The 25,845-nt window shown below is 42.1% G+C and overlaps 1 protein-coding gene across 9 annotated transcripts in view; it reads left to right on the top strand.

The window, feature by feature from the left end:
* PKHD1 (PKHD1 ciliary IPT domain containing fibrocystin/polyductin) overlaps nt 1–25,845 on the top strand; it is a 490,229-nt gene that overhangs the window by 38,316 nt on the left and 426,068 nt on the right. For 7 of the 9 annotated variants that reach the window (XR_007152423.1, XR_007152424.1, XM_047860170.1 and 4 more), the window contains 13 exons: nt 1,476–1,590; nt 2,792–3,070; nt 4,080–4,169; nt 4,499–4,589; nt 5,475–5,617; nt 7,583–7,713; nt 8,967–9,142; nt 11,826–11,964; nt 14,720–14,847; nt 17,341–17,525; nt 18,429–18,551; nt 20,338–20,443; nt 20,928–21,203. Coding sequence is in view for 7 of the 9 variants with exons in the window: in XM_047860170.1 (XP_047716126.1) it covers nt 1,476–1,590; nt 2,792–3,070; nt 4,080–4,169; nt 4,499–4,589; nt 5,475–5,617; nt 7,583–7,713; nt 8,967–9,142; nt 11,826–11,964; nt 14,720–14,847; nt 17,341–17,525; nt 18,429–18,551; nt 20,338–20,443; nt 20,928–21,203 (1,982 nt within the window). In the remaining 2 variants the exon portion in view is untranslated. The remainder of the gene's footprint in view (nt 1–1,475; nt 1,591–2,791; nt 3,071–4,079; nt 4,170–4,498; nt 4,590–5,474; nt 5,618–7,582; nt 7,714–8,966; nt 9,143–11,825; nt 11,965–14,719; nt 14,848–17,340; nt 17,526–18,428; nt 18,552–20,337; nt 20,444–20,927; nt 21,204–25,845) is intronic. The other 2 variants (XM_047860172.1, XM_047860173.1) reach the window with 2 other exon arrangements.

Genomic DNA, 25,845 nt, shown 5'->3' with positions numbered 1-25,845 from the left:
AAAATTATTTACTGATAACCTACATTAAACACAACATTGTGTTCAAAGAGGTTTAGAAGGTCGAGGGGCACCTGGGTGGCTCAGTCGGTTAAGCGTCCGACTTTGGCTCAGGTCATGATCTCACGGCTTGTGAGTTTGAGTCCTGCATCGGGCTCCGTGCTGACAGCTCAGAGCCTGGAGCCTGCTTCAGATTCTGTCTCCCTCTCTCTCTCTGCCCCTTTCCTGCTTATGCTCTGTCTCTGTCTCTATCTTTGTCTCTCTCTCTCTCTCTCTCTCTCTCTCTCTCTCTCTCTCAAAAATAAACAAACATTAACAACACCAAGAATAGAAGGTTGAGAGCAAGGTCATTATCTTGAGGAATGACCAGCCTTGTCATGTGCACATTCAGCCAACAGAGCAAGGCAAGACGGCATGTCCTGACATTCCTCAGTGTATCCAGTGTATCTCCTGATCTTATTCAGTTCAACTGATATATATTGACTTATTACTATGCTCTAGGCCTTTGAAGACAAGTTAGTTCATGAGATGCCACAACTGAAGATGTATTTATAGGTCTAGTTTGCAGATGAGGAACTATAGTCCCTCATAGGTAAAGTGCTTTTCTAATGTTAGAAAGTTATCTAATATTATATACAATTATCAAGTAGCAGAACTAAGCTCTGATTTTTTCTGATTTCAAGTCTTGTGATTTCTCTACAAGTCTACCATGCTTTATTATGCACATATCCTTCTTCACCCATAGGAATATATTTTAAAGAGAGCCACCAGTCTGTGAAACCTCACATAAACACCTGTTTCTATGACCTTGATGTGCACCATGAGGGAGATAAAATAGAAGCTTTTCTTAACATTATTTGGGGCTATTTTAAGCCTATCACTTTACCCCCTTCATAAAGAACTTCAAAGTGTTGTCCACAAGTCAAGTAATATTATTCAACAGGAAACACATTTGCTAACTTGTGATTGCCACTTACAGCTATGCATATGCACACATGTGGTGCAGCTAATAACTGACTTTAGCCAGAGGAATGATCTAATATACCTCATGAAGTATGATATGTTGGAGTAGGAGACAAGAAACCAAGGTTCTGGAACAAGTCAGAGCAAATTCTTATTGGTGATCTCTTTATTTCTAATAATAAGAATAATATTTCTATTGATTGAGCCCCTACAATCCACTAGCTGTTAGTAAATGCTAAGCCTCCAGACAGTCCCGTGCTGCGGCTGCAACTTTCCCAAAGGTACATGACTGTGAAGGTAGTCATGGCCACTGCGAAGAGATGTGTTGAGAGAATGATTAGCAGGTGCCACAGGAATAGCTGTTTACAGAGTACTCTGGCCACTCCTGTGGCACAAGAGTCCCGTGTTTCTTCCTCATCGCCATAAAGAAAAATAATGTACAAGGGCACCCACTTGTCAGGTCAGTGATTCAGGCATTGGTTGCTCACACTTCTCTGTGTTTCTCTGCTTTCCAGAGCACGGCTCAGTGGATTCTTTGTGGCTCCAGAGACCAATAATTACACTTTCTGGGTCCAGGCTGATGATCAAGCTTCCCTGTACCTCAGTCAGTCAGAGGACCCAAGGACCAAGGTATTCACCTTCCTCTTACTTTCCTTCTTCTTGTCCCCAGTCTTTCATTCTTAAAAAAAATACTAAAGCTCTCATATTCTAATAGTTGTAACATGCCACTAAGCAACCAGGGATTTTAATGTTTTGTTTTGTGGAGGGAATGGGGTTATTTTTTGTTAATTTAAAAAAATTGAGACCTAATTGATATGATTTTAATTGTTGAAAATGAATTTGGTTGAATGTGTTGGCACATTCATTAAGCACTTACTCGAAGCCAGGCATTAAGCTGCATTTTATATACCTTGTCTCTAATCTTCACAGCATCTCTGTGAGCTGAGTATATTTATCTCCATTTTCCAGATAAGGAAATTGAGGTTTGGAAGTGGTCAATCCAGGGTCACTTGGGTCATAAGAGGCATATTTAGGGCTCAAACTCCTATCTGTCTGATTCTAAAACTTGTGCCTTTTGCACTGATTTTTGGGTAGAGATGTAGCCATTCTTATTTAGGAATTCCCTGATCAGCTTTGAAGAATAAGAAAAAGTGCTTGGGGTGCCTGGGTGGCTGAGTCCGCTGTGTCCAACTCTTGATTTCAGCTCAGGTCATGATCTCACAGTTCGTGAGATCGAGCCCTGTGTTGGGCTCTGCACTGGGCATGGAGCCACTTAAAAGATTCCCTCTCCCTCCCTCTCTCTCTCTCTCTTTCTCTCTCCTTCCCTCTCTCTCCCTCCGTCTGCCCCTCCTCTGCTCATGCTTGCTTTCTCTCTCTCAAAAACTGCTTCTAACAAAAAGCCAAAATTCAATAGTGCCATTGACAAAGAACCACATTTCCCCCTCAAATTATTAACATGCTTCTATGAAATTGCTTTGCTGATTGGCTAGAGAAACATCATAGATTCTGATGTGGTCAAGTCCTTCTAGGTTTCTCAAATGGCTTAGAACTATTTTGTCCATAGTATCATGTAAAGCCAGGTTTCCAGGTTGGCTCTCTCTGCTCTATACATGGCCCATCCAGCCTCATCTGAATACAGTTTGATAGAGAGACAGAGGGGGGAGTGGAGGATCGTATACAACCACAGACATTAGTGTGACTGAGCTAACTTGTTGGAAAAGCAGACCATTCCAAAGACCCTATTCGTAGCTGTCCAGACATTTGCTAATTGAGAAAAAAAAATGCTCATAAGCTTCATAGTTCTGATAGTGACATGCTTATTGGGCCACAGGTGAAAGTGGCCTCCATCAGCGTGGGCACTGCTGACTGGTTTGATGCCTGGGAGCATCATGGGAATGAAGGGACCTGGCAGCGGAAGACTCCCAAATTAGAGCTGGTTGGTGGTACCAGGTACTACCTGGAAGCAGAGCATTATGGGAGGGTCCCCAGCAGGGGAATGAGAATTGGTGTCCAGATCCACAACACCTGGCTGAGCCCCGCTGTGGTCAGCACTTACCTCCGGGAGAAGCATCAGATCCGAATCCATGCCCAGAGACTTCCGGAAATCCAGGTTTGTGTCTCTTCCTTGTCCTGTGGGGTTAGAGTCAGGGGCTGAACTCTGGAATGAGCATAGTCTTGTCTAGTGGAAGGATCACTAGCTGGGAGCCAGGAGACTTGAGGTGTAATGATAACTCTGCTCCCCATGAGATAGGATATCTATCCAATAGGGGTTGTGAAGACATCTAAGAAGAAAACGCAAAGTCTTATTATGAATATAACTTTACTCATGGTCAAGTTTCCAGGTAAGTCCTCTTTTGGAAATGTTTTCCCCAGTATAGAGATATGGTCCTCCAAACATACACACTTGTGTAGGCATGCACATATGTGTACACGCACAAGATCCCATTGCTTTTACAGATTCAGGCCCTATTTACCCATAGGGAAAGATGGTGTTTTCTACATCAACTTTGCGAAGGTCAAGGTTTTCGGGTCTCTCAGATGTGCCCCATATTTTTGTTGAACTATCTCCGTGTACTTTCAATTCACTTTTTGGTGTACAAAGATGAGTCAATATGGACTCTGCTTTTGAAGCTTACAGTCTAATAGTAAAACATGTACACAAATAACCACAGAGTGAAGTAGAAAAGAGCAAGTGATATAAGAGGATAGATCTTACTTCATAATAAAAGTATAACGTGCCTGTCAGGGAACATGCTAGCAGCAAAGCAGAGACTGAATAAGCGTCTGAGAGAGTGTAGCGTGCCATGTGGCTGCTCTTGCCCACCAGGCCACCCCCTGGAAAGAGTGATGGTGAGAAGAGCTGAAAGGAGGCCATTCAGTGGGAACATTTAAGTCTGGCACCCTACAGAAAAGAAGAGGAACGGATGAACAGGGGGATAGACATGGGAACGTTTCCATTCGGTGATGACACTTGGTCCCTAGATATCTCTAGGTGATAGTGAGTTTAGACAAAATTGAAATTATAAATAAAAGGAGATAGCAAGCGGAGGAGATATATCCTGAGTTTCTCTGGCTTGATTAGCATATGTCATTCAGTCTTGTCACTCTTGACATTTTAGATGCTGACTCTGTCTGGCAGAAGGAACTTCTTCCTTACGTGGGACAATGTCTCTAGCCAGCCAGTCCCTGCAAATGCCACAGCCCATCAGGTGGGAAAGTTCTTTCAATAATGACGGGTGGGGGATCTGGGGGTGGGTGTCTTTATCCCCACTGTATAAACTCTTGACAGTTTTAAAAAAAACTTTTTTTTTAATGTTTACTTATTTTTGAGAGAGACAGAGCATGAGTGGGGGAGGGGCGGAAAGAGGGGGAGACACAGAATCTGAAGCAGGCTCCAGGCTCTGAGCTGTCAGCACAGAGCCTGACATGGGGCTTGAACTCACAAACTGTGAGTTCATGACCTGAGCCGAAGTCGGATGCTTAACCAACTGAGCCACCTAGGTGCCCCTTGATAGTTTTTTTTTTTTTTTTTTAACAGATTCAAGTAGCTATTGAGAAGTTACTTGCAGTCAAATGCCAACTGGAACCCCTTTCGGCCAACATCCTACTCTGGCTTGGATTTGAACAAGGTATGCGCTGTCCTTGGCTTGACAAATGCAGATCCTCTTCTCTACCATGGTCTTCTCTCTTTATTCTGTAAAATGGGAACAATCTTCATTTCCTGCCACCAGAGTTAAGATATGGAAAGTGGATTTGGACCCTGAGTGTCCAAGAGAGTGATTACACACGTGGGAGGAAGCTCCTTGGTGTGGGTGCCAGAGAAAGAGAAGGCATTCGCGGTGATCTGTCAGGTGGAGCTCAGTACTACCCATTCCATACAGTGGGGGAAGGCAAACCATGCATGCAGGAACAAAATCCCTAAAACGGCATATCTTATTTAATTCAAAAAATTTTTTTGTTTATTTTTGAGAGAGACAGAGACAGTGTGAGCAGGGAAGGGCCAGAGATGGAGCGAGAGAAAGAATCCCAAGCAGGCTCCACACTGTCAGCGCAGAGCCCAACATGGGGCTCGAACTCACAAAACCATGAGGTCATGATCCGAGCTGAAACAGAGTCAGATGCTTAACTGACTGAACCACCCAGGCGCCCCAAATTGTATCCAAATAAAGAAGTTGTTACGTGAAATAGTCGTCTTAGCAAATTCTAAAAATGTGAGAGCATGTTTTTAAAATGCTAAGGTGAACTAAATTCCAGTCAGCATTCCTTGTCTCTTTGCTTCTCAACAGTTTTTCATGTCATGGTACATACAGAAAATGGTAATAGATGTTTGATGCTCTGTGGCAGGCAGAATGGGGTTCTTAACAGCAGGAGCCTTTAAGCCCAAGCCTGGCCCAGCTCACCTGAGGGCTGAAGGGCTGCTGTCATGGTGCACTCATAACCCAATCCCTCTACACATGTCAAGAAGCTGTCTTATTCAACATTTATGCCTGTCTTCCTATTTTATCTGCATCCAGGTCCAGAAGGTTCCAGCTTTGAGGGGGACCTCACCAGTGCGACAGAGCCCTACTGTGGGAGATTCAGCCTCCACCAGCCTCGACACCTTGTCCTAACACCCCCGGCTGCCCAGAAGGGCTACTGGCTAGATCGGTACACACACGTAAGTAGCAGTCATCAGGATGCCAGGTGAAGTGGGTAGGGAGGGGTTGGCATTATTCTCTGGCATTGAGATTGGCAAAGCAGGAGCATGAAAGAGTGATTGCCATGATTTGCCCAAGGCATTTTGGGCTGAGGTTCCAGGTTTCTTAGCTGCTGTTTCAAGTGGTGAACAGATACTTCTGGTTCTTATTAGTTAGATGCCTTTGTCTTAGCTGTGAGACCTATGGACATTTTTATAAGCTCCAGTATTTTCTTTGCTCACTAGGTGGGAGTGCAGACTCTGTAGTCAAACTATTTTGTTTTATTTTATAATTTTTTAATTTTTATTTAAATATTTATTTAAATATTAAATTAAATATTAAATTTTATTTAAATATTTATTTAAATATTAAATAATTTTTATTTAAATATTTATTTAATTTTTATTTAATTAATTAATTTTATTTAATTTATTAATTACATTTTTATATTTTATTTAATTTAAAATGTTTATTTATTTTTGAGAGAGAGAGAGAGAGAGAGAGAGAGAGAGACAGAACTCCAGTAGGGGAGGGGTGGAGAGAGGAGATGACACAGAATCCTTAGCAGGCTCCAGGCTCTGAGCTGTCAGTACAGAGACTGATGTGGGGCTGGAATCCACAAACCATGAGATCATGACCTGAGCTGAAGTTGGACACTTAACCAACTGAGCCACGCAGACACCTCTAGACTATCTGGTTTTGAATTTTGACTCTACCCCCCCTATATGTCCTCAGTGTCTTGTTTTAGTTTACTCCTCTGTAAAATGGGTAGTGGTAAGGTCTAGAATTGTGTTGAAGGTTGCAGTGTATGCAGTGGTTAGGACCTAGTTAATGCTAGTTACTGTTATTTATAGTTATTTGTTTACTGATGGATTGACCAGCACACTTCTTGAATAACTTCAATCCCTTGTGTCAAGCGCTGCCATCTTTCGTGAAAGAGTGCAGCTTGTTTGCTCTTTGGGCCCCTGAGTGAGCCCAAGGGGGTGGCTGAACTCATGGCAGTACTTGGGGGTGGGTGGCAAGAGGATTCTCTTTCATCCCTGAAATCATATCATTCTCCAATACTCATCAAAATTCCATCTCCGAGAGGCACCTGAGCGGCTTGGTCAGTTGAGTCTGACTCTTGATTTCGGCTCAGGTCATGATCTCATGGTCCATGGGTTCAAGACCCATGTCAGGCTCTGTGCTGACAGTGCAGAGCCTGCTTGGGATTCTCTCTCTCTCTTTCTCTGCTCCTCTCCCAATTGCACACATGTTCTCTCTCAAAATAAATAAAATGAAACTCCATCTCTGATCAGTTTCAGTGGGAGCTGGGACTAGATGGGCATCTTTTGGCTTCTCCTCTACAGTAGAGGCTCCCAAAGGGGCAATTTTGCCTCCTTGGGAAAGGCTGGCAATTACGGAGACATTTTTGGTTGTCACACCTGGGGAAGTGCTACTGGCATGCAGTGGCTAGTTTCTAGGGATGTCACTAAGCATCCCACAGTGCACAGGACAGCCCCCTCACAGAAAGGAATTATCCAGTCCAAAAGATCAACAGTGGAAAAATCTTGCTATAAAGTCTCCCCGGGGCAATTTTATTGAACTCAGAAACCAAGGATGCCAGTGAGTTAGAGTTAAGGAACTGAAGCTCAGAGAGGGTAAGTGACTTGCTCAAGGTTGCATAGGTAACTGGTCAGAATAGGGGTTTTTCTCATGGAGATACTCTAAAATCCGAACTTCCTAGCCCAGTGGTAGGCATTTAATAACTCTCTGTGGAATAAATAACAATTTATTCTGATTATCTTTTTTTAATGAGACTAGTAAACTTCGGGAGTAGAGGACCTGGGATGGCTCTCTCACAACACGAGGCAGGCTTCTAGGGAGGTGGACTCCCTTCATTACTCATTGCTTGAATGGCTGCTTCTTGCACTAACAGAACTCATGTGCTTATTTGGTGTCCATAGTTGTGCATTGCATACAGAGGCCACACGACTAACATCCTGAAGGTGACTGTGGTTTTCACAACTGACTTTCAAAACTTTGTTAAGAAGAACGCCACCTGTGACTGGAGTCTCGTAGGGACCAGTCCCAACAGGTAGTGAATCTGTGGGGAGGTGTGGTGGGAATTCTTCCAGCTGGGATCATTAGCTCTCTTGGGGACAGTGGTCTACATGAGGTACTAACGATCTCTTAATTTGGGCCTTGGATGTTAAAAAATTTTTTTTCAATGTTTGTTTATTGTTGAAAGTGAGGGAGCATTTGTGGTGGAGGGGCAGAGAATGAGGGAGACACAGAATCCAAAGCAGGCTCCAGGCTCTGTGCTGTCAGCAGTGAGTCTGGTGTGGGGCTTGAACTCACCAACAGTGAGATCAGGACTTGAGTCGCAGTCGGAGGCTTAACTGAATGAGCCACCCAGGTGCCCCTTGGGCCTCAGATACTAACTAGGGCTTCTGAATTCATTTTATTTGACTAAGAGGTTTAAGAGTGGTTAATTGTTAGGAATAGAATACATTTTAGAAGTGCTCTGACACTTTTCATAGGGATAGAATCATAGAACATATCTGGAAGAGAGATTTTTATTTGATAAGATTTTATTTTACTTTATTATTTTATTTTATATGTTTGTTTATTTTGAGAGAGAGAGCAAGTGGGCAGGGGAGTGGCAGAGAGAGAGAGGGCGAGAGGGAGAGAGAGAATCCCAAGCAGTCAGTGCAGAGCCTGACATGGGGCTCAAACTCACAAACTGTGAGATCATGACCTAAGCCAAAACCAAGAGTCGGACGCTTAACTGACCGAGCCACCCAGGTGCTCCTAAAAGAGATTTCAGAGACCATTGCTTGAAATTACAGATGAGAAAAATTGGGACCCAGAGAATTTGGGAGTCACTAAGATTCGAACAGTGAGTAAGCAAAGACTCTGGAATAAAACTCATGCATCTTTGATCCCTTGATTCAGTGTTCTTTCCATATAACTCTTACGGGTTTTGTAAGTGGTTTTAAACCTGAGTGTGTCCAGGAATGTTAGTCTTCTCTGAGGTTATAGCCTAACATATACCTGCCTAAGAAACCTAATTATACTGTAATTTGAAAATGCTGACATTGAGTGTCATGAACAAATGATTGCCTTGAAGTGTGCCTCACTTGTGTGATATCACAGGCTGAGCCGAGCCTGTCTTGGACAGGAGGCTTGTACCTGGGGCACACAGGACTGTTTGGGTGCAGGGCTTCTTAGGGTGTTTCTCCTGGCTGCACAGTCCCCAGGCCCCCAGGTCTGTGAACTTGGGTTCTTCAGGAAAGGGTCTCAGGTGCACACAGAGAGGTCCATTTCGCCTGTGGTCTTGTTTTTCAGCTGGCAGTTCACTTGCATTGACCTCTGGGAGTCTTGTGTGCATCACCCTGAGTATTCCCAGCTGCCTCTGGCAAACTCCTCTGTGTTGGTTCATCAGATTGACCTCTTCCCTCTGTCTCAGGAGACGAGTGGGTTCTATGTGGATGAAATTATTATTGCGGACACAAACGTAACAGGTGAGCATTCAATCTGCTTTTGTCAATGGGCCTGTCAAATGCCAACCTCAAACTTTTCTGCTGGGGGCTGCTCTTCTCTTAATGCAGAGAGAACACGTGATTCCCCATCTTGTCTGCCTTGGTTCTAGAAAGAAGATGGGTTTGGGATTGTGCATCTTTGTTGCCTATATCTCCTTAGCTAATTCCTTTTTTTACTATTTATCCAATGCTTGCTCTTGCTTCTGTGCTCTTACCCCAATTTTACCACTTTTATGCTAAGAAGACTTGGTTTCCTCATCTGTAAAATGGGCACAATCAGGGCCCTATCTTATGGAATTACTGTGAAAGCTAACTGAAGTACAATGTAATGAAGTCATTACTGGTCCTAGATCATGGTAAGTGCTCAATAATATAAGCAGTTATTATTACTATTATTAGTCCAGCAGGATTTCTCCACCTCCCCATGAATTAATATCTGTCATGCAAAGTGCTGGAAGGAACAAGGTAATATCTTGCTCTATAAATGGGCTAAAGGTCTCATTTATGCCTTCAAGGCAGACTCAGATAAGGGGAGAGAGTAACTGTCATCATGAGAACAGGCTTGTCTTGCTTTCTGCCCATCCAGATTCCTCCCACTTACCATTCAGAGCTCAGGCCTGGCTGGCCCTTTCCTCCATCAAATCCCCCTTGAGGTCTCCTAGGCACAGTAACCTCCCTTGGCCTTGCTTGTCCACGAGTCTTGGGGACCAAGAGCTCATCAGGGGTCTGACTGAGGCTGGTGGAGCTCCCAGGCTTCCAACTTTTGCTCACTTTCCCTTTTCTCTTTTTTAGTCTTTTGCCTGAAAACTGCAGAGCTGAGAACAGAAGAGCTTGGGGGTGGGTGGCAAGAGGACTCACTTTCAGCCCTGAAATCTCATCACTTTATGATACTCCTCAAAATTCTATGTTTTTTTTTTTTTTGAGAGAGCAAGGCAGGGACATAAGTGGGGGGGGGGCGGAGAGAGAGAGAGAGAGAGAGAGAGAGAGAATATGAGAATCTCAAGCAGGCCCAATGTGCAATGTGAGGCCCGATGCAGGGCTCGATTCCACAACCAAGAGACCATGACCTGAGCCAAAATCAAGAGTCAGATGCTCAACTGACTGAGCCACCCAGGCACCCCTCAGAATTCTCTTACCTGTTTCATTGGTTTAAGTGCTTTTGGGGCATCTGGATCAGATTGAGTTATTTCAAACGCTGTTCATGTTATGGCACATTTAGATGATGACAATATTTACACGGTGTGCTGGGATAATTACTTGAATTTCTTGGGGCCTAAGACAACTGGCTGGGGCCTGGTGACCCTCTAAATGCCATCTAGATTCCCAGAGTGCTGAGGGGATCAATATTTCGTGTGCTTGAACCCACCGGCTGGGGAACTCAGAACTAGATGATACTCTTTCCCTGCTCCCAAGGGGAAGCCCAGGATCCATAGCACCCTCTCACTGCCCCCACCTTTAACCATCAGATGCTCCAGTATGTAGAACCATCTAGGGGAGAGGTGAAGAGGGAGGCAAGAAGGGCAGGGTGGCTTGGGTAAATCTGCCTCTTTCCCACTTTGTCTAGGTTCCCTGCTGGTGATGACTTTGCTTTGAGGATTATTTAAAGGCAAGATGAACTCTATACAATTGGGCCCGATATTCATACTTCATACTTTATATTCTCTCACCTAATCTTCTCTGTGAAAGTTGCTTTTATCTAGCGGTGGCTACCATTTACTTCTCATTTAGATCTCATAACCCTGTGAAGTGGTCCTATTATCTCCACTCTATAGATGAGGAAGCCAAAACTAAGAGGGTTTGAGTATCTTGTCCCAAATCATGCAGCTGGGGTATGGGGGAGATTGCAATCTGGAAACCAGAGCCAAGCCTTCAATGACTCTATACTGTGCTGAGCAAATAAACATTTATTGAGCCTGTGTTGTGCTAAATAAGCATGGGGCATGCCAAGATGTTGCCTTTACACTGTCCATTGTCTCCATTGTACAGTCTTGGGGGAGAAGGTATCCTTTACCCAGGGGAAGAGGATATTAAAATAGATTGTGCTGGTCACTTAAATTCTGCCACCTCACTAAACTCTCCCTGCCATGCAGACTGATGTATTGTGATTCCCACTTTACAGAGGAGACAGAGACACTATATTTAGCCAAATGGAAGTACAAAATCAGTATTTTAACAGTAGTCTGTTTCACAGCTTGCACTTTTTATGCACACGTGCTGACTCATGCTGTTGATGAACACTCACATACATCCAGTATGTGTCTGTGTGCTCAGTGTTCCTGAAGAAGATTAGCTGTACATTCCTGGAGTTGCCAGTGGCCTTGGAAAGGGAAGAAGGAAAGGGTAGCAGTCCACACGACGATGGGTTATCTCTGTGTGGGTGCCTCCAACAGCCTAGGGAGGGATGTTTGTCTGGGTTGGGGCTTATCAAACTTTGCTATGGAATTCGTTTTTGTCTCCCTAAACCATGCCTTTATGTTTTCCTTTTGGTATGAACTGACTCCTTCTATCTACTCTTCCTTTGCTTTTCATGGTGGCAGATAGGTAGGAACCTCTGCTTTAAATGTGTGTTGAGACCTAAGTAACTCAGCATCTGCAGTTGGGATCTCCCACACACTGGGCCTTCCATCTTGAGTTGCTTGCTAACGATCACATCATTGGTCTCTAGTTTCCCAGGCAGATTCTGGAACAGCTTGCCCAGGTGGGAATCTGGTGGAGTCGCTCTCTGTGGTGGGATCCCCTCCGGTCTACAACGTAAGCTTTTGGTTGGCAGGTTGTGGCCAGGAGCTCCCACTCATCACTGCAAGGTAGGGAGAGGTCTCTGCTTACTTGTCCCTTCTTAGGATTGTTAGTTGACCTGTGGGGACACAGAGGTGGGATTTTAATCAGGAAGAGCTACCTGACTTGTTGCTTAACGCTACAGTTTTCAGTTTCAGGAATGCAGGAGCAGACTCACCTGGAGGTCTTATTACAACACAAATTGCTCGGCCCTAACCACTTCATCTCTAACTCCCTAAGTTTCAAGGGGGGCCTGGTAATTTGCATTTCTAATGAGCTCTCAGGCAATGCTGATTCTACTGGTCTGGGGACTATGCTTTGAGAACTAATTTCTAGTGAATTTGTTTTAAAGTATTTGTATTTTTATGCTGTTCAGCGGTTCCCATTACCACTGTTTTCTGTTCACTCCCCTCATTCATTTCCCATATATTAATCTTATTGGACTCTCTTAAGGTGAAATGAAATACTCTAAGGAATAAAAATAGCTGTTTCTGAGAATTTACCACCAGATGGCACTAGATGCTCATAAGCGTTGCTTCTTAATAGTCAACAGAGTCTATCCCCAGTTTACAAATCAGTAACTATCAGGCTCCTCCAAACTCCTGGACACATGTATGCTCTAGTTCGTTCTTTTAATTTTTCACATAGTTGTTCTTTTAATTTTTCGCTTAAACCCTAATAGGATGGAAGAATTAAGATGCTCTGCCTTTAAAAATTTTCTTTGCATCGTTTTCTAACATGTTCCAAAATGAGTCCTACTCATACATACCATGCTTGGGATGGCATATAAAAGACAGGGGCAGAGAGCTTGAATCTGTGGTCTACTTTCCTTGACTCTGTGTTCCAGGGCCCTCTGGGTGGGAAAGATGTGAAAACCATCAATAGAATCAAGGAGTGACAGAGCTGAGGTGGACGGGCAGCCAGCCATCTTAGCCAGGCTGTAGTTCTACATTCCAAGTGCCAAAGCTTTAACTCAGGCTAGAGGCTAATTTAGGTTACTGTGAACAGATCCACAATAGAATGGTCCTGGAAACATGCCTTCCTGAGATTTCCTCAAGTCCCTTAACTACTTCTGGAAGTCTCCCACCTCAGCAAGAAAGGACCCCCTTGGCCTGGCCTCTGCTAGCTTCATCCCCCAATGCAGACACCATCACTATTTGTTTATAGTTGTACTTATGTACATCAACATGTACATAAGTTAATAACTTATAAGTAATCAATAATAACTTATAAGTAATCAATGATAACTTATAAGTAATCAACATGTACATAAGTTAATATAAGTAAATATATCAGATAATATTGATGAAATCATATGTGTTCATTGTTGAAAATTTAGAAAATAAAAAAAGACTTAGAAAAAGGTAAAAAAAAATCATTCATAATCCCTCTGCTTGGAGATAACTTCTAACATGTTGGACGCATATTATTTTTTTTTAAGTTTATTTATTTTGAGACAGAGACAGTGTGACTGGGGGGAGGGGCAGAGAGAGAGGGAGACAGAGGATCCCAATTAGGCTCCATGCTGTCAGCACAGAGCCCGACGTGGGGCTTGAACTCAAGAAAACGTGAGATCATGACCTGAGCCGAAACCAAGAGTCAGACGCTCTGAGTCACCCAGGTGCCTCTGGATTCGTCTTCTATCCATTTTTCCTAAGCAGTTTTTGTATATATAATATGTATACTCTATACCGTATTTGCTTTTTATTTTTTTAAAGTTTATTTATTTATTTTGAGAGAGTGAGCAGGGGAGGAGCAGAGAGACAGGGGGACAGAGGATCCAAAGTGAGCTCCTTGCTGACAGCAGAGAGCCTGATGGGGGGCTAAACTCATGAATCACAAGGTCGTGACCTGAGCCAAAGTCAGACGCTTAACCAACTGAGCCACCCTGGTGCTGTATTTGCTATTTATTTATTTATTTATTTATTTATTTATTTATTTATTTATTTATTTTTCAATATATGAAATTTATTGTCAAATTGGTTTCCATACAACTCCCAGTGCTCATCCCAAAAGGTGCCCTCCTCAATACCCATCACCCACCCTCCCCTCCCTCCCACCACCCATCAACCCTCAGTTTGTTCTCAGTTTTTAAGAGTCTCTTATGCTGTGGCTCTCTGTATTTTCTTTTTAAACCTCAAATTGGGACCATAAATTACATATTATATTTGGCAATGTACCTTCTTCACATAATGGTATGAATTAAGTATTTCCCCATATCATTAATGGGCAATGTGATAATTTTTCTAAAATGTGATTTCATTGGCTGAATGGTATTCTGTCTCATAGTGTGTCATGATTTGTTTGGCCCATTTATTATATTAAAAGCAAGATTTGGTAGGCACTGTGTACACAGGCATTAGTTAAGCAGTTGGCTAGATGGAGTGGCCTGTGTTTCAGGCGGGGATAGAGAGTGGGGAAGCATCTGTGGAACAGGGCACTGACTCCTCATTGGTGATGCAAGTGGGATTGGAGGATGCCAAGTTCTCTGTCCCCTCGGTGCTTCAGGACCAGAGGTGTGGAGGCCAGAGTCGTCACTTTTTACTCTGCATCCATGTGTTCCCAGGATCAGTGTAGGGGAAGGGTATAACACTCTGAAAGAATCCTAATATTTACGCTACACTTCTTCCATGATGGGACAGGGACGCCCAATATTTGGAAGGTTGAGATTGTGTCCTGGAAACACGGCAGACTACTTGGTCTGCGAGATGGAGTTCTGTTCTTTCTAGAGTGGCACTTCTTGATGGTTACTGTGGTTAATGCTTTGGTTTTAACATGCCACAGCTCTCTGCCCACTGAAGGTGAAGAAGAAGAGCCCAGGCTGGTCCAGGTGACAACACAGAGAATACAGAGGGCAAGTCCACCTTTAGGAGGATACTTCCGCATCCAACTCCCTACTACAGTGATTCCTGGTAAAGGGGCAACTGGAGTGCACCAATTTCTCATTTCCATTTTTAGGGGCATTCCCAGGCGAACAACACCTTGAGAGATTGTCAGGAAGAGTGACAGTCTTAAAGTTGTTTTGTTGATTTCTCCAGCATTTGAAAGTGACCTTAAAATTAAATATCTGGACAAAAACAGTACCATATTATTGTTAATATCCCAACTTTTTGTAGATGTAGAAACTCTGCGGATTAGCTTCCTGGGATAGTCATAACAAATCGCCACACACTTCATGGGTTAAAATAATAGAAATCTATTTTCTCACATTTCTGGAGGCCACATATCCAAAATCAAGTCGTCAGCAGTGCCACACTCCCTCTGAAGGCTCTAGGGGAGGATCTATTTCTTACCTCTTCCAGCTTCTGGTGGTTGCCTGCATTCCATGGCTAAGTCACTCCAATTCCTGTGGTCACAGTGTCTCTTCCTCTTCTGTCTCAAAACCTCCTCTGTCTCTCTTTTATAGCAATATATATGATTGCATTTAGAGCCTTCCTGGGTAACCCAGGATAAACTCCTCTTCTCAAGATCCTTAACCACATCTTTTGCAACATAGTATAATATGTACTCTTTTGCCTTATAAGGAAATATTCATGGGTTCCAGGGATTAGGGCATTGACCTATTTTTCTGAAGGCCACCATTGAGCCTAATATACTGGAACTTGCCCAGAGGTCATACAAGTAGTTGATGGCAGGGTCTGGATGTGAACTCAGGTATTTATCAGATCAGTCCTAGGCCAAGATCTACAGTAGCCATGGTCCTTCCAAAGTAAACTCCATGGTGACACCATATGCTATTGAGAATTTCAGTGGTCATAACAATGTAGAAAGAGCTTTCAATGTGATTAGTGTAGAACCTTTTCTAAATCTTCAAGAATAAACACATTTCACAAAGAACAAGGAATAGAAGTGAAGGCCATTTATATGGTAAAACCACAGGAGAATCGGAAAGGAGGCTCAGGAGAGTGCAAGAGTGGCTGTATAAAAATTGGCACATGGTCCAAAAGTCTTTTGCTCTTCCAAGAAGAAAGATGCTGGACTCGCGAGAATCTTCTTGGGTGACAGGAAAGGTGTGTTTTAAGAGGGCCACTTAGAAAAAGTTGAAGGCCATGGGCTATTGGAGTCTGATAAAGGGTAGGTGCCAATAGTGCCCTGTGTCAATGAAAGCCCCATCCCTGGGTCTTGCTTCCCTTTTCATGAGCTGCAGCCTGTCTGCACATACTCCTCCTGCCACTATGTTCTATTGTGATGCTCTTCACTTCACTGAAAACAATCCAGGAAAGTCCGCCTTAACTTGGCCTTTGGAAGTGGCAATGCCCCCATTAGGTAAATGTTGAACAACCTTCTTAAATTTATTATATTATTATTATTTTTAATGTTCATTTACCTTTGAGAGTGAGTGGGGGAGGGGCAGAAAGGGGAACAGAGGATCCAAAGTGGGCTCTACTCTGATAGCAGTGAGTCCTATCAGTGAGTCTGATAGCAGTGAGCAGTGAGTGACTTGAACCCATGAACCATGAGATCATGACCTGAGCTGAAGTTGGATGCTCAACTGACTGAGCCACCCAGGCACCCCAGAACAACCTTTTTTTAAAAGGAGGAGAATCTTGTTTGTCCTTTAGAAATATAGTGGTGTATTATTAACACTCCAAGGCAGTGTGGAATTCAAGAGGAAGACTCTTGAGTAGTTGGAAGGTATTCTGGGTTAAGTGTAATTCTGTCTCGCTTGGTTGACAAGCTTCTGAATCTCATTGGGTCTCATTCTCTTCATCTCTAAAGTTAGGCGTTAGGATACCCAAATGACTTACCTCACAGGGCTGTTGGGAGTAGCTAATGAAATGGAAACTTTTGGTAAAGCAAGAATCAGTGTTCAAACACAAGCAGGGCTTAAGCACAGAGTGTTGTTATTTCTCTGTGGGGATGTGGAATGGGGAAGCAGGTGGTTGAGCTTAAAAGAATTCTAATAGAGAAACCAAAGTGAAATGCCAACATTCCTCAGCTGGGTTGGCTAAGTTTTTATGGGTGTCAGCTGCTGTGTGCCTACCCCTCCCCCCCTCCTCCCTGTGAAAAGTGGCCAGCTTTTCTCTGTTCACAGGGTCGGCTAAGTTTTTCCAGGGAAAACCCACTATTTAATTAGGCTTTCAGGCATTACCAGGGTGTCTGGAGTGTATATTTTGAGTTGACAGTTGAGATAGTTTTGTCTGATGTGACTATGCTCTGTGCTTGCTGTGAGATGGGATCCTGATTAAAGGTATCACAATGTAAAAAGTAGGCAGCTACTTGTACTTGCTGTAGGAAACAAATGGTTTAACTGGGCTGGGATTTCTCTTGAAGGCATAGTTTGAACTTGAGGGTCTTCTGCATATTTAGTGCGCATCTTGACATTTATTCTCTGTAATTTTAATGATGAAACCCTGTGTGGTAATTAGTATCTTTTTTTTATGTATCAAAATCTTGTCCCACAGATGTTCCTGTGAGTATTTCAGCTAGTCACCTGCGCAAGCTCTTACAGAACAATGCCGATAACTTTACATCTAGGTACCTCAACGTCAGTGACTTCACTGTAATGCAGGATCTGAAGTCTTGCTATGAACGTGTGTGGACCCTCTCCTGGTCCAACCAGGTTGGAGATTTGCCCAATTTCATCAGGGTATGTATGGTATCCCTTTTGGTAGTGGGGATTTGGTGTTCTGAAGCAATTTTGTGGAAAAAAACCCAGAATTACATGAGTGAAAACTGTCACAAATTATCAATTTTGTTCTAATATTCAAGTAAAGGGGTTCAATGATCTTTTTTTGGGAAGTTTTCAAGACATGTTTTGTATCTCATGTCCCTAAAAAAGCAATTTAAACCCAACATCTCCTTCCCTAACTTAGGGTAGGTAGTTGTTGGTCAGTGTCCACCATATAATAATTTTACATCTGTTATTGGATAATGTAAGCAGATGTGATTGACTTAGATTATCATGGAGGCAGATGGCACAGCAGAAGGAAGTTTAGAAAAGGATTTGCTGTCTCTGGATAACGACAAAACCAGATGCTCTTGCATATTTAGGGTTTTAAAAAATAATCTAATGATCATCTAGCATTTGGTTATTACAAAATGAAACCCAAGCTGAAATTTTATCCCTGTTCCATGGTATTGTAGGTCATTTGATTTTCAAACAAAATACTGGGGTGGAGTTGGAAGAAGGATGAGAATTCTCTCATAGAACTTTTTTCCCTTACCTTTTATTTTAATATTTTGGACTGCAAACATATAAAATAGAAAAGCGTATAGAAACAAAATATCTCAAGACAGAGAAGATTGTTTTTTGTGCCTTTTTTGACAACTCTGCTTGCAAATAGATATTCGTCTAGTCTATTGGGGCTTTCATGAGCTGTTACTTACTCTTATGTTTCCAGGCTTCAACCCTTGTCACCCCATCTTCACCTTCTAGCTATCTGGTTACCTTCAATAAAATGTGAAAAGACACTTTATCATTAGATATAGACTTCCATTAGATTAGACTTCTGTTCTATCACAGAATTCACCAGAAATGTAACCATCTCAGGTCTCTGATGAGAATCTAACTGGAGTGAACCCTGAGGCAACCATGCGTGTGGTCTATGATGGTGGAGTTTTTCTTGGACCCATATTTGGAGACATGTTGGTTACTGCCAACCAGTGCACTCAGGTGAGAGTGGATGGCCCACCCAAAGTACAAGTAGTAGTTTCAAGTGTCTTAGTCCCTTCCTGTTTTGTAATGTGGACCAGTTTCAAGGATCAGTTTTCCAATGCATTAAGCAGATGATTATGGCTGTCATCTTTCTATTTCCACAGTGCATGAAAAACACTCCAAAAATATAAGTTCTTTGTAAACACAGCATGCTATTATTACACTTATCGATGCTATTATTATGGTACAAAAAATGGAGAACCTTTCTGGCTACATAGGATTTATACCTCCACACAGTGGGACTGGAAAGTAAATGAGCTAAGTCAGTGTCTTTTCCTCTTTAAAATGTCTTTTTTTGGGGCACCAGATGGCTCGGTCAGTTAAGTGTCCAACTCTTGACTTTGGCTCAGGTCATGATCTCATGCCTGCGTCAAGTTCTGTGCTGGCAGGGTGGAGCCTGCTGTGATTCTCTCTCTCCCTCCCTCTCTGCCCCTCCCCTGCTCACGCTGTCTCAAAATAAATAATAAACAAACATTTAAAAATATCTTTTTGTATTTCTCATCTGACCATATTCTTGTTATAAGTCATCTCCTTTTGAGAAAATTGTAAAATAAGAAAACTATAAAGAATAATATAACCAGTACTTCAGTATCCAAACCAAAGATTAATAGTTGCCAACATTTTGATTATATTTTGTGTGTGTTTATGAATAAAATAGGTAAAATGAAAATGTTCTTTTTTTTTTAATATTTATTTTTGAGAGAGAAGAGTGGGGGAGGGGCAGAGAGAGGATCCAAAGTCGGCTCTGTGCTGATAGCAGAGAGCCCGATACTGGGCTTGAACCCACAAACAATGAGATCATGACCTGACCCAAAGTTGGATACTTGACTGACTGAGCCACCCAGGCACCCCAAAACTGAAATGTTATCACCTCTGCCTTCATGCCATCCCAATATCCTTTCCCTACAGTATTATAATGTAGTGTGTGCTTTTTTTTTTTTAAGTTTATTTTGAGAGGGAGAGAGAATGAACATGTGCACAAGTGGGGGAGAGATAGAGAGAGAGACAGGACCCCAAGCAGGCTGGGGGTCAAGAAGGCAGAGCTCAATGCGGTGCTTGATCCCAGGAACTGTGAAACCATGACCTAAGCCAAAATCAAGAGTATGACATTCAACCGATTGAACCAACCAGGTGCTCCTATGGTGTGTGCTTTTAATCCATGTTTTATATGTAGAGCATCCAACAAGTCCCATCTTTTTCACCTTCCTCATCTCCAAGTATTGTAGAATTCTACCAGATTAACGTTAGTAACAGTGAGAGGAAAAGTCATGTAGTTTCCTAGTGGGGACCTACCATTTGAGGACAAAAGACCCCAAACCAATGTCCAAGTACACTGTATTCTTCAGTAACATATCTATGTAGTATGGTGGAAGGAAGGTGCCTACTTTGTTGGCATGTACCAGCAAAGAAAGGACTTTTCACAAGTATCCAGTTGAATATAATCTAGAATGATAAAAAAAAAGGTCCTTGTGCAGTTTGAATTTTATTAAATTTACTACAGGGAGGAAATTTACTCAATATTTAGCATAGTGTAGAAATGTTAGATTTCAGCATACTTACCATCATTTTAAGAAAGCCTAACATATTTGAATCATTCATTAGGGTTTGTTACTGGGAAATAGAAGAAAGAGAAGAAATGAGTCATTAAACATGTTAATTTGGGCAAATTTCACAAGTGCTTTATGAATACTCTCGAGCACATGAAATGCATACATTTGCCTTTAATTACTTTGCCTTTTCTCAGGTGGTTGTGCATGTGAATGACATACCAGCCCATTGCTCAGGTTCCTGTTCTTTCCAGTACCTTGAAGGGTCAACTCCCCAGGTCCACTCTGTGTGGTATTCCCTTGGTATGACTTGTGACTTGGCCTTGGGGTGGTCATGAACTTCAGACTCAGAGTGATTTGTTAAAGACCATGTACTTGGGAAGGGGCATCAGTTCATGGGGTGGACGTTGTGAGATGCAGCAGAAAGTATATTTTTTGTCCAATCTAAATTCTATGGTCATGGTTTGAAATGGAATCAGGTAGAGTTTTGGTAACGTACAATGTTTTATTCTTTTTGTCCCTTGTTTTGAAATGTTGTTTATTTTCATTTTTTTCATTAAAAAATTAACTAGTGATCTCTTATTATTAGAGAAAATTTCAAAAGGGGGCTGTATACTGTAATGATAAATACAGATGCTCAATATTTGAGTCAGCATTCAACTCCTTGAATTTTGGGAGGGGAAGGTGAGAGGGAATGAACATTTGATTTTAGAGAGAGTTTTCTTGAATGGAGTTATATCACTGAGTGATGAGAACTTTGTTCTTTTTATCTTTTTCCTTCTTTAAGATGGTGACAAGGACCTACTAGTTTATATTTTTGGAACTAGTTTCTCTATTGACCCTCAGGCCTTGGATGTTACAGTGAACAAAACGAATTGCAAAGTTATTTTCTCAAACCAAACGAATGTGGTCTGTCAGACACAGCAGCTACCTGTTGGAATGCATCCAATCTCCATGTTGGTGAGACCTTCTGGTCGTGCCATAAATGCTAGTGGTGAAGGCCTCTTCCTACACGTGGAACCAAGATTGGATGCTGTGGAACCTTCTAGAGCTGCAGAAATTGGTAATCTGGGGAGCACCCCACATTGCATCTGACTCCCTGAAGCTAACATTCTTGCCTATATACAGGAATCTAGTCCTGTTGTGTGATAAATTCTATATCCACTGTGATTCACAACTTTTTGTTTTCTGCCATCAGCATTTTTTTTTTCTAATGAGCAACAGACTTGAGAACTTAAATGAAGTCACGTGCCACGTAAAGGATCATAGTTGGCTGATGATGTCAGGCATAACTGGATTAGTTACTGAATCACTGGGACAATTTGGTCTAGTGAAAACAATACTAGTTTGGAAGTTAGGACATGTACCTGGGTTTTTGTCCTGCAAAAGTCAGATGTGTGACCTTAGGAGTTTCAGTTACTTGTATGGGATTTAGTTTCCTAATAACTTTATTAAGTACCTCTTCTGGGTAGTCACACTCCCTAAATGCCCCAAAGATGGAATTATTATCTTTATCTTTTAGAGGAGATAATGGTGGTTCTAAGAAGAGTGGCTTGCCCAAGGCTTTCCAATAGAAAGAGGTGGAGCTAAATGCAAACAGCAATGTTTAAATGCTCAGTATCTTGCTTCTTCTGTGGTGCCATTCTGTCTTAGCTATGTAGTGGGCCTAATGATGTCTAACTTACAAGCCTCTTACTTTTGTGTGAGACTAATATGAGCCAACAGGTGGGAAAGGATCTTTAAAAGTAAAAAAAAAAATTGCAGATATGAAGCAGAGGCCTTATGTACACAAATATTTGTAGACTGATGTACAGTTGGATACTTAGCCAGCATGCAAAGCCTACTACCATTTGAGCAGTGGGGTACACAGAGAGAAGTGGGTCTTATCAGCATTGGCCCCAAGGATTGTACATTAGTGCTATGGGAACCAAGGATCTCTCCAGGCCTTCTGAGGGGCACAACTAGTTAAAAACAACCCATCCAGATTGCAAGCATCTCAGGAATGCTCATGCTGATATGTGTTGATGTAAGGTTTTTAGAACAAAACTACTTTCCTTAATGTCTAGGATTTTTGTCATTGTTTATTCTCTTGGTCAAAGAACTGTGGCTTAGAACATTGTTTTTAAAGCATCACTTCCTGGCTATAGACCCATTGCTCAAAGGAACAGCTCATTTCTGACTTGACTTTACCTAGCACAGTGAATTATGAGGCCCACCTTACCCCCTCTCTGCACAAAAACAGAGTAAGCTTCCTCTTATTTCTTAGTGGTTTCAGGAAGGAATCAGATGATATATGGTGCTCAGGGTCAAAGATCATAATCTCTGTGAACCCAATAATTATTGGTTTGAATTTAGGGGCTAAAATAGTTTTCTCCCTAGATTTATGAGAGGCTTTGATCTTCCTATAAAATTACATTGCAGTTCAGGTCACACAATCTTTGTTCAACTTCACACCCCCCCCCCCAAATTAGATTGCAGACCCCTCAAGAGCAGACATGGGACCCTTTCATGTTCGTATTCCCTATGCAGAGTGCTTTGCACAGGTAGGGTGGCCAACTGTCCTGTTTTCTTGGGACTGAGGGGTTTCCTAGAACACAAGATTTTCAGTTTAAAATGGGGTCATGGAACTCTTAGTGCTAAAACTTGGAAAATCTCAGGTGAACCGGATGAGATGGTCACCCTGCCAGGGCATGCTGCACCAACAATGTGAAGGGCAGGGATTTGTCTGGAAGGATTGTACATCATCTTTCTATACTTTAGTAAAAGATGGAAAACTCAGAGAAGGGATAGTGTCTGATGAGTGCAAGTGAACTTTTAGTAAGACTAAGGGGAAAGGGAGGGGGAGAGAGAGGCTCTAGCTTCTACTTCCCTAATTGCTAATGCCTATAAACTCTCCCTATTAACCTGCCTTCTGCCTTGCCACCTACTGAGTATCCACCAGTGTCCATCAATCAGTCAACATTGTAAAACCCTGTGCTAGATGCTGAAGATCCTGGCACTCAAAATGTGGTTCTGGACCAGCAGGATCTGCATCGTCTGGGAGCTTGTTGGAAACATCGAGTCTCAGGCTCCACCCCAGACCTCTTGAATCAATTTGCTCTTTAACAGGATCCTCAGGCAATTTCTATGAATAGTACAGCTTGAGAAAGGCTGCTATTGGGAGTTTAAAGAGAACCAGATCGAGGCCTAGCAGCAAAGAATTTATAGAATAGCCTTCCATGTAATGGATACATATGTAATGTAATCAATAACATTCTAAACTACTTGCCCATATGCAGAAGCACCCTTGAAAGGTTTTTTGAGGTAAATCTTGGCTTCCCCTATGTACTTCTTTGGCCCATTTCTGTGCTGAGATAGAGTTACCTTCTCGGTAGGTATGGATCCTTGTGAGGCACCTCAACTTTCAAAGGGAGTGGCACAGTCTCCCCTCCTCTGCAGCTTATTATTAATGCCCACAGTAACAATGATAACAACAATTGATTTAGCTCTTATTCTTTGCCAGGCACTACTAGTGCTGGGGATACAGTCAGCTGACAAAATGACCTTTGGAGGAATGACCTGCTGGTGCTAGACGATGGAGAAATGGATGAAGTCAAGGAATGAGTCCTGGGGAAATGTCAGAGAAGAGAATTCTAGACAGAACACCAAATGATAAAGTCTTAAGTCAGAATGAGCTCACTTTCTTCTGAGAGAAGCAAGGAAGTCACTGTGGCTGGAATAGCTGGACCAAGGGAGAGGGGTAGGAGGTGACTAGGAGCAGGTCAGATGGCTCTAGGGACAATGAAAGGTTATTGGCTCTGTGAGATGTGGGCCACTGGAGGATTTCACTGGAAAAATTGACATGGTCTGATGTAGGCTGCTATGTGAGAATATTCTGTGGGGAGGCAAAGGTGGAACCAGGGACACCAAATAGGACACTACTGCAGTCATCCAGGGGTGAGACAGTGTTGGGCTGGACCAGGGCAGTATATCTTAGAAATATATAGAGCTTCCCTGGGGGGGACTCTCTTTTTGGCTCAGATCATCATCTTTTTGAAATTAAACACATTGATGTATAATTTCCATGCCATAAAATTCACTTCTTAAAAGTGTAAAGTTTGGCGGTTTTCTGTATTCATGTATCACAAAGTTGTGCAATATCACCCCTATGTAATTCCAAGAAGATTTTCATCACCTTGAAAGACATCCTCTATCCATTAGGAGTCACTCCCTGTTTCACCTCTCTACTGATCCCTGGAAACCACTAATCTATTTTCTGTCTCAACAGATTTGTTTTTCTGGACATTCCATATAAGTAGAATCACAATACCTGACCTTTTGTGTCTGGCTTCTCTACAGAGCATGTTTCCAAGATTCATCTGTGTTGTAGCATGTATCAGTATTTCATTCCATTTTATGGCTAAAGAACATTCCATTGTATAGATATACCATATTTATTTATCTCTTCATCTCTTGGTAGACATTTGAGGTGTTTGCACTTTGTGGCTATTACATACAATGCTTCTATGAATGTGTGTTTACAAGGTTTTATGTGGATGTGCATTTTCAGTTCTCTTGGTATATACTTAGAAGTGGAATTGCTGGGCCACATAGTAACTTTATGTTTAACTTCTTGAGAAACTGCTAAGCTGTTTCCAAAATGGCTGCATGATATTTCATTCCCACCAGCAGATAAAGAACCTCTTGTTCTCTATCTTTGTGATTGTTGAGTACCAGTAGTGTTCTGTTTGGCTTTATTTATCTTTTTATTTTGTGTATCTATCATAGGTTTTGGGTTTGTGGTTACCATGAGGTTCATATGTAAGCATCCTAAGTAAATAACAGTCGATATTAATTTGGTCATTTCAGTTCAAACACATTGTTTTTTTTTTAAATATATAATTTAGCTTATATGTTATATATACGTATGTATAATATATAATTTAACTTATATAAGTTAGCTAACATAGAGTGTATACAGTGTGCTCTTGGCTTTGGGAGTAGACTCATCACTTACATACAACACCCAGTGCTCATCCCAACAAGTGCTCTTCTTAATGCCCATCACATTTTCCCCACCCCATCAACCTTCAGTTCTCTGTATTTAAGAGTCTCTTATGGTTTGCCTCCTTGTTTGTAACTATTTTTTTTTTCTTTTCCTTCCCCCTTGGTCTCCTGTTAAGTTTCTCTACTTCCACATATGAGTGAAAACCTATATCTGTTTTTCTCTGACTTATTTCACTTAGCATAGTACCCTCCAGTTCCATCTACGTTGTTGCAAATGGCAAGATTTCATTCTTTTTCATTGCCGAGTCGTTTTCCATTGTGTATATATACCACTTCTTTATCCATTCATCAGTGGATAGACATCCCAAAGCATGATAGATGGTTCCCCATCCCTTCACTTTCTTTCTTTTAATTTAATTTAATTTAATTTAATTTAATTTAATTTAATGTATTTTTGAGAGAGAGAGAGAGAGAGACAGAGTGCAAATGGGGGAGGGGCAGAGAGAGAGGAAGACATGGAATCTGAAGCAGGCTCCAGAGCACAGAGCCTGACACGGGGCCTGAACCCACAGACTGCAAGATCATGACCTGAGTGGAACTCAGAAGCTTAACTGACTGAGCCACCCAGGCACCCTGCCATCCCTTCACTTTCAATCTTCAGGTATCCTCAGGTCTAAAATGAGTCTCTTGTAGGCAGCATATAGATGTATCTTTTTTTT

The sequence above is a fragment of the Prionailurus viverrinus genome, chromosome B2, assembly GCF_022837055.1.
Source record: "Prionailurus viverrinus isolate Anna chromosome B2, UM_Priviv_1.0, whole genome shotgun sequence".
Lineage (NCBI taxonomy): Eukaryota > Metazoa > Chordata > Mammalia > Carnivora > Felidae > Prionailurus > Prionailurus viverrinus.
Note: the sequence above shows the minus strand (reverse complement) of the source record. Positions and strands in the feature narration are given on the sequence as shown.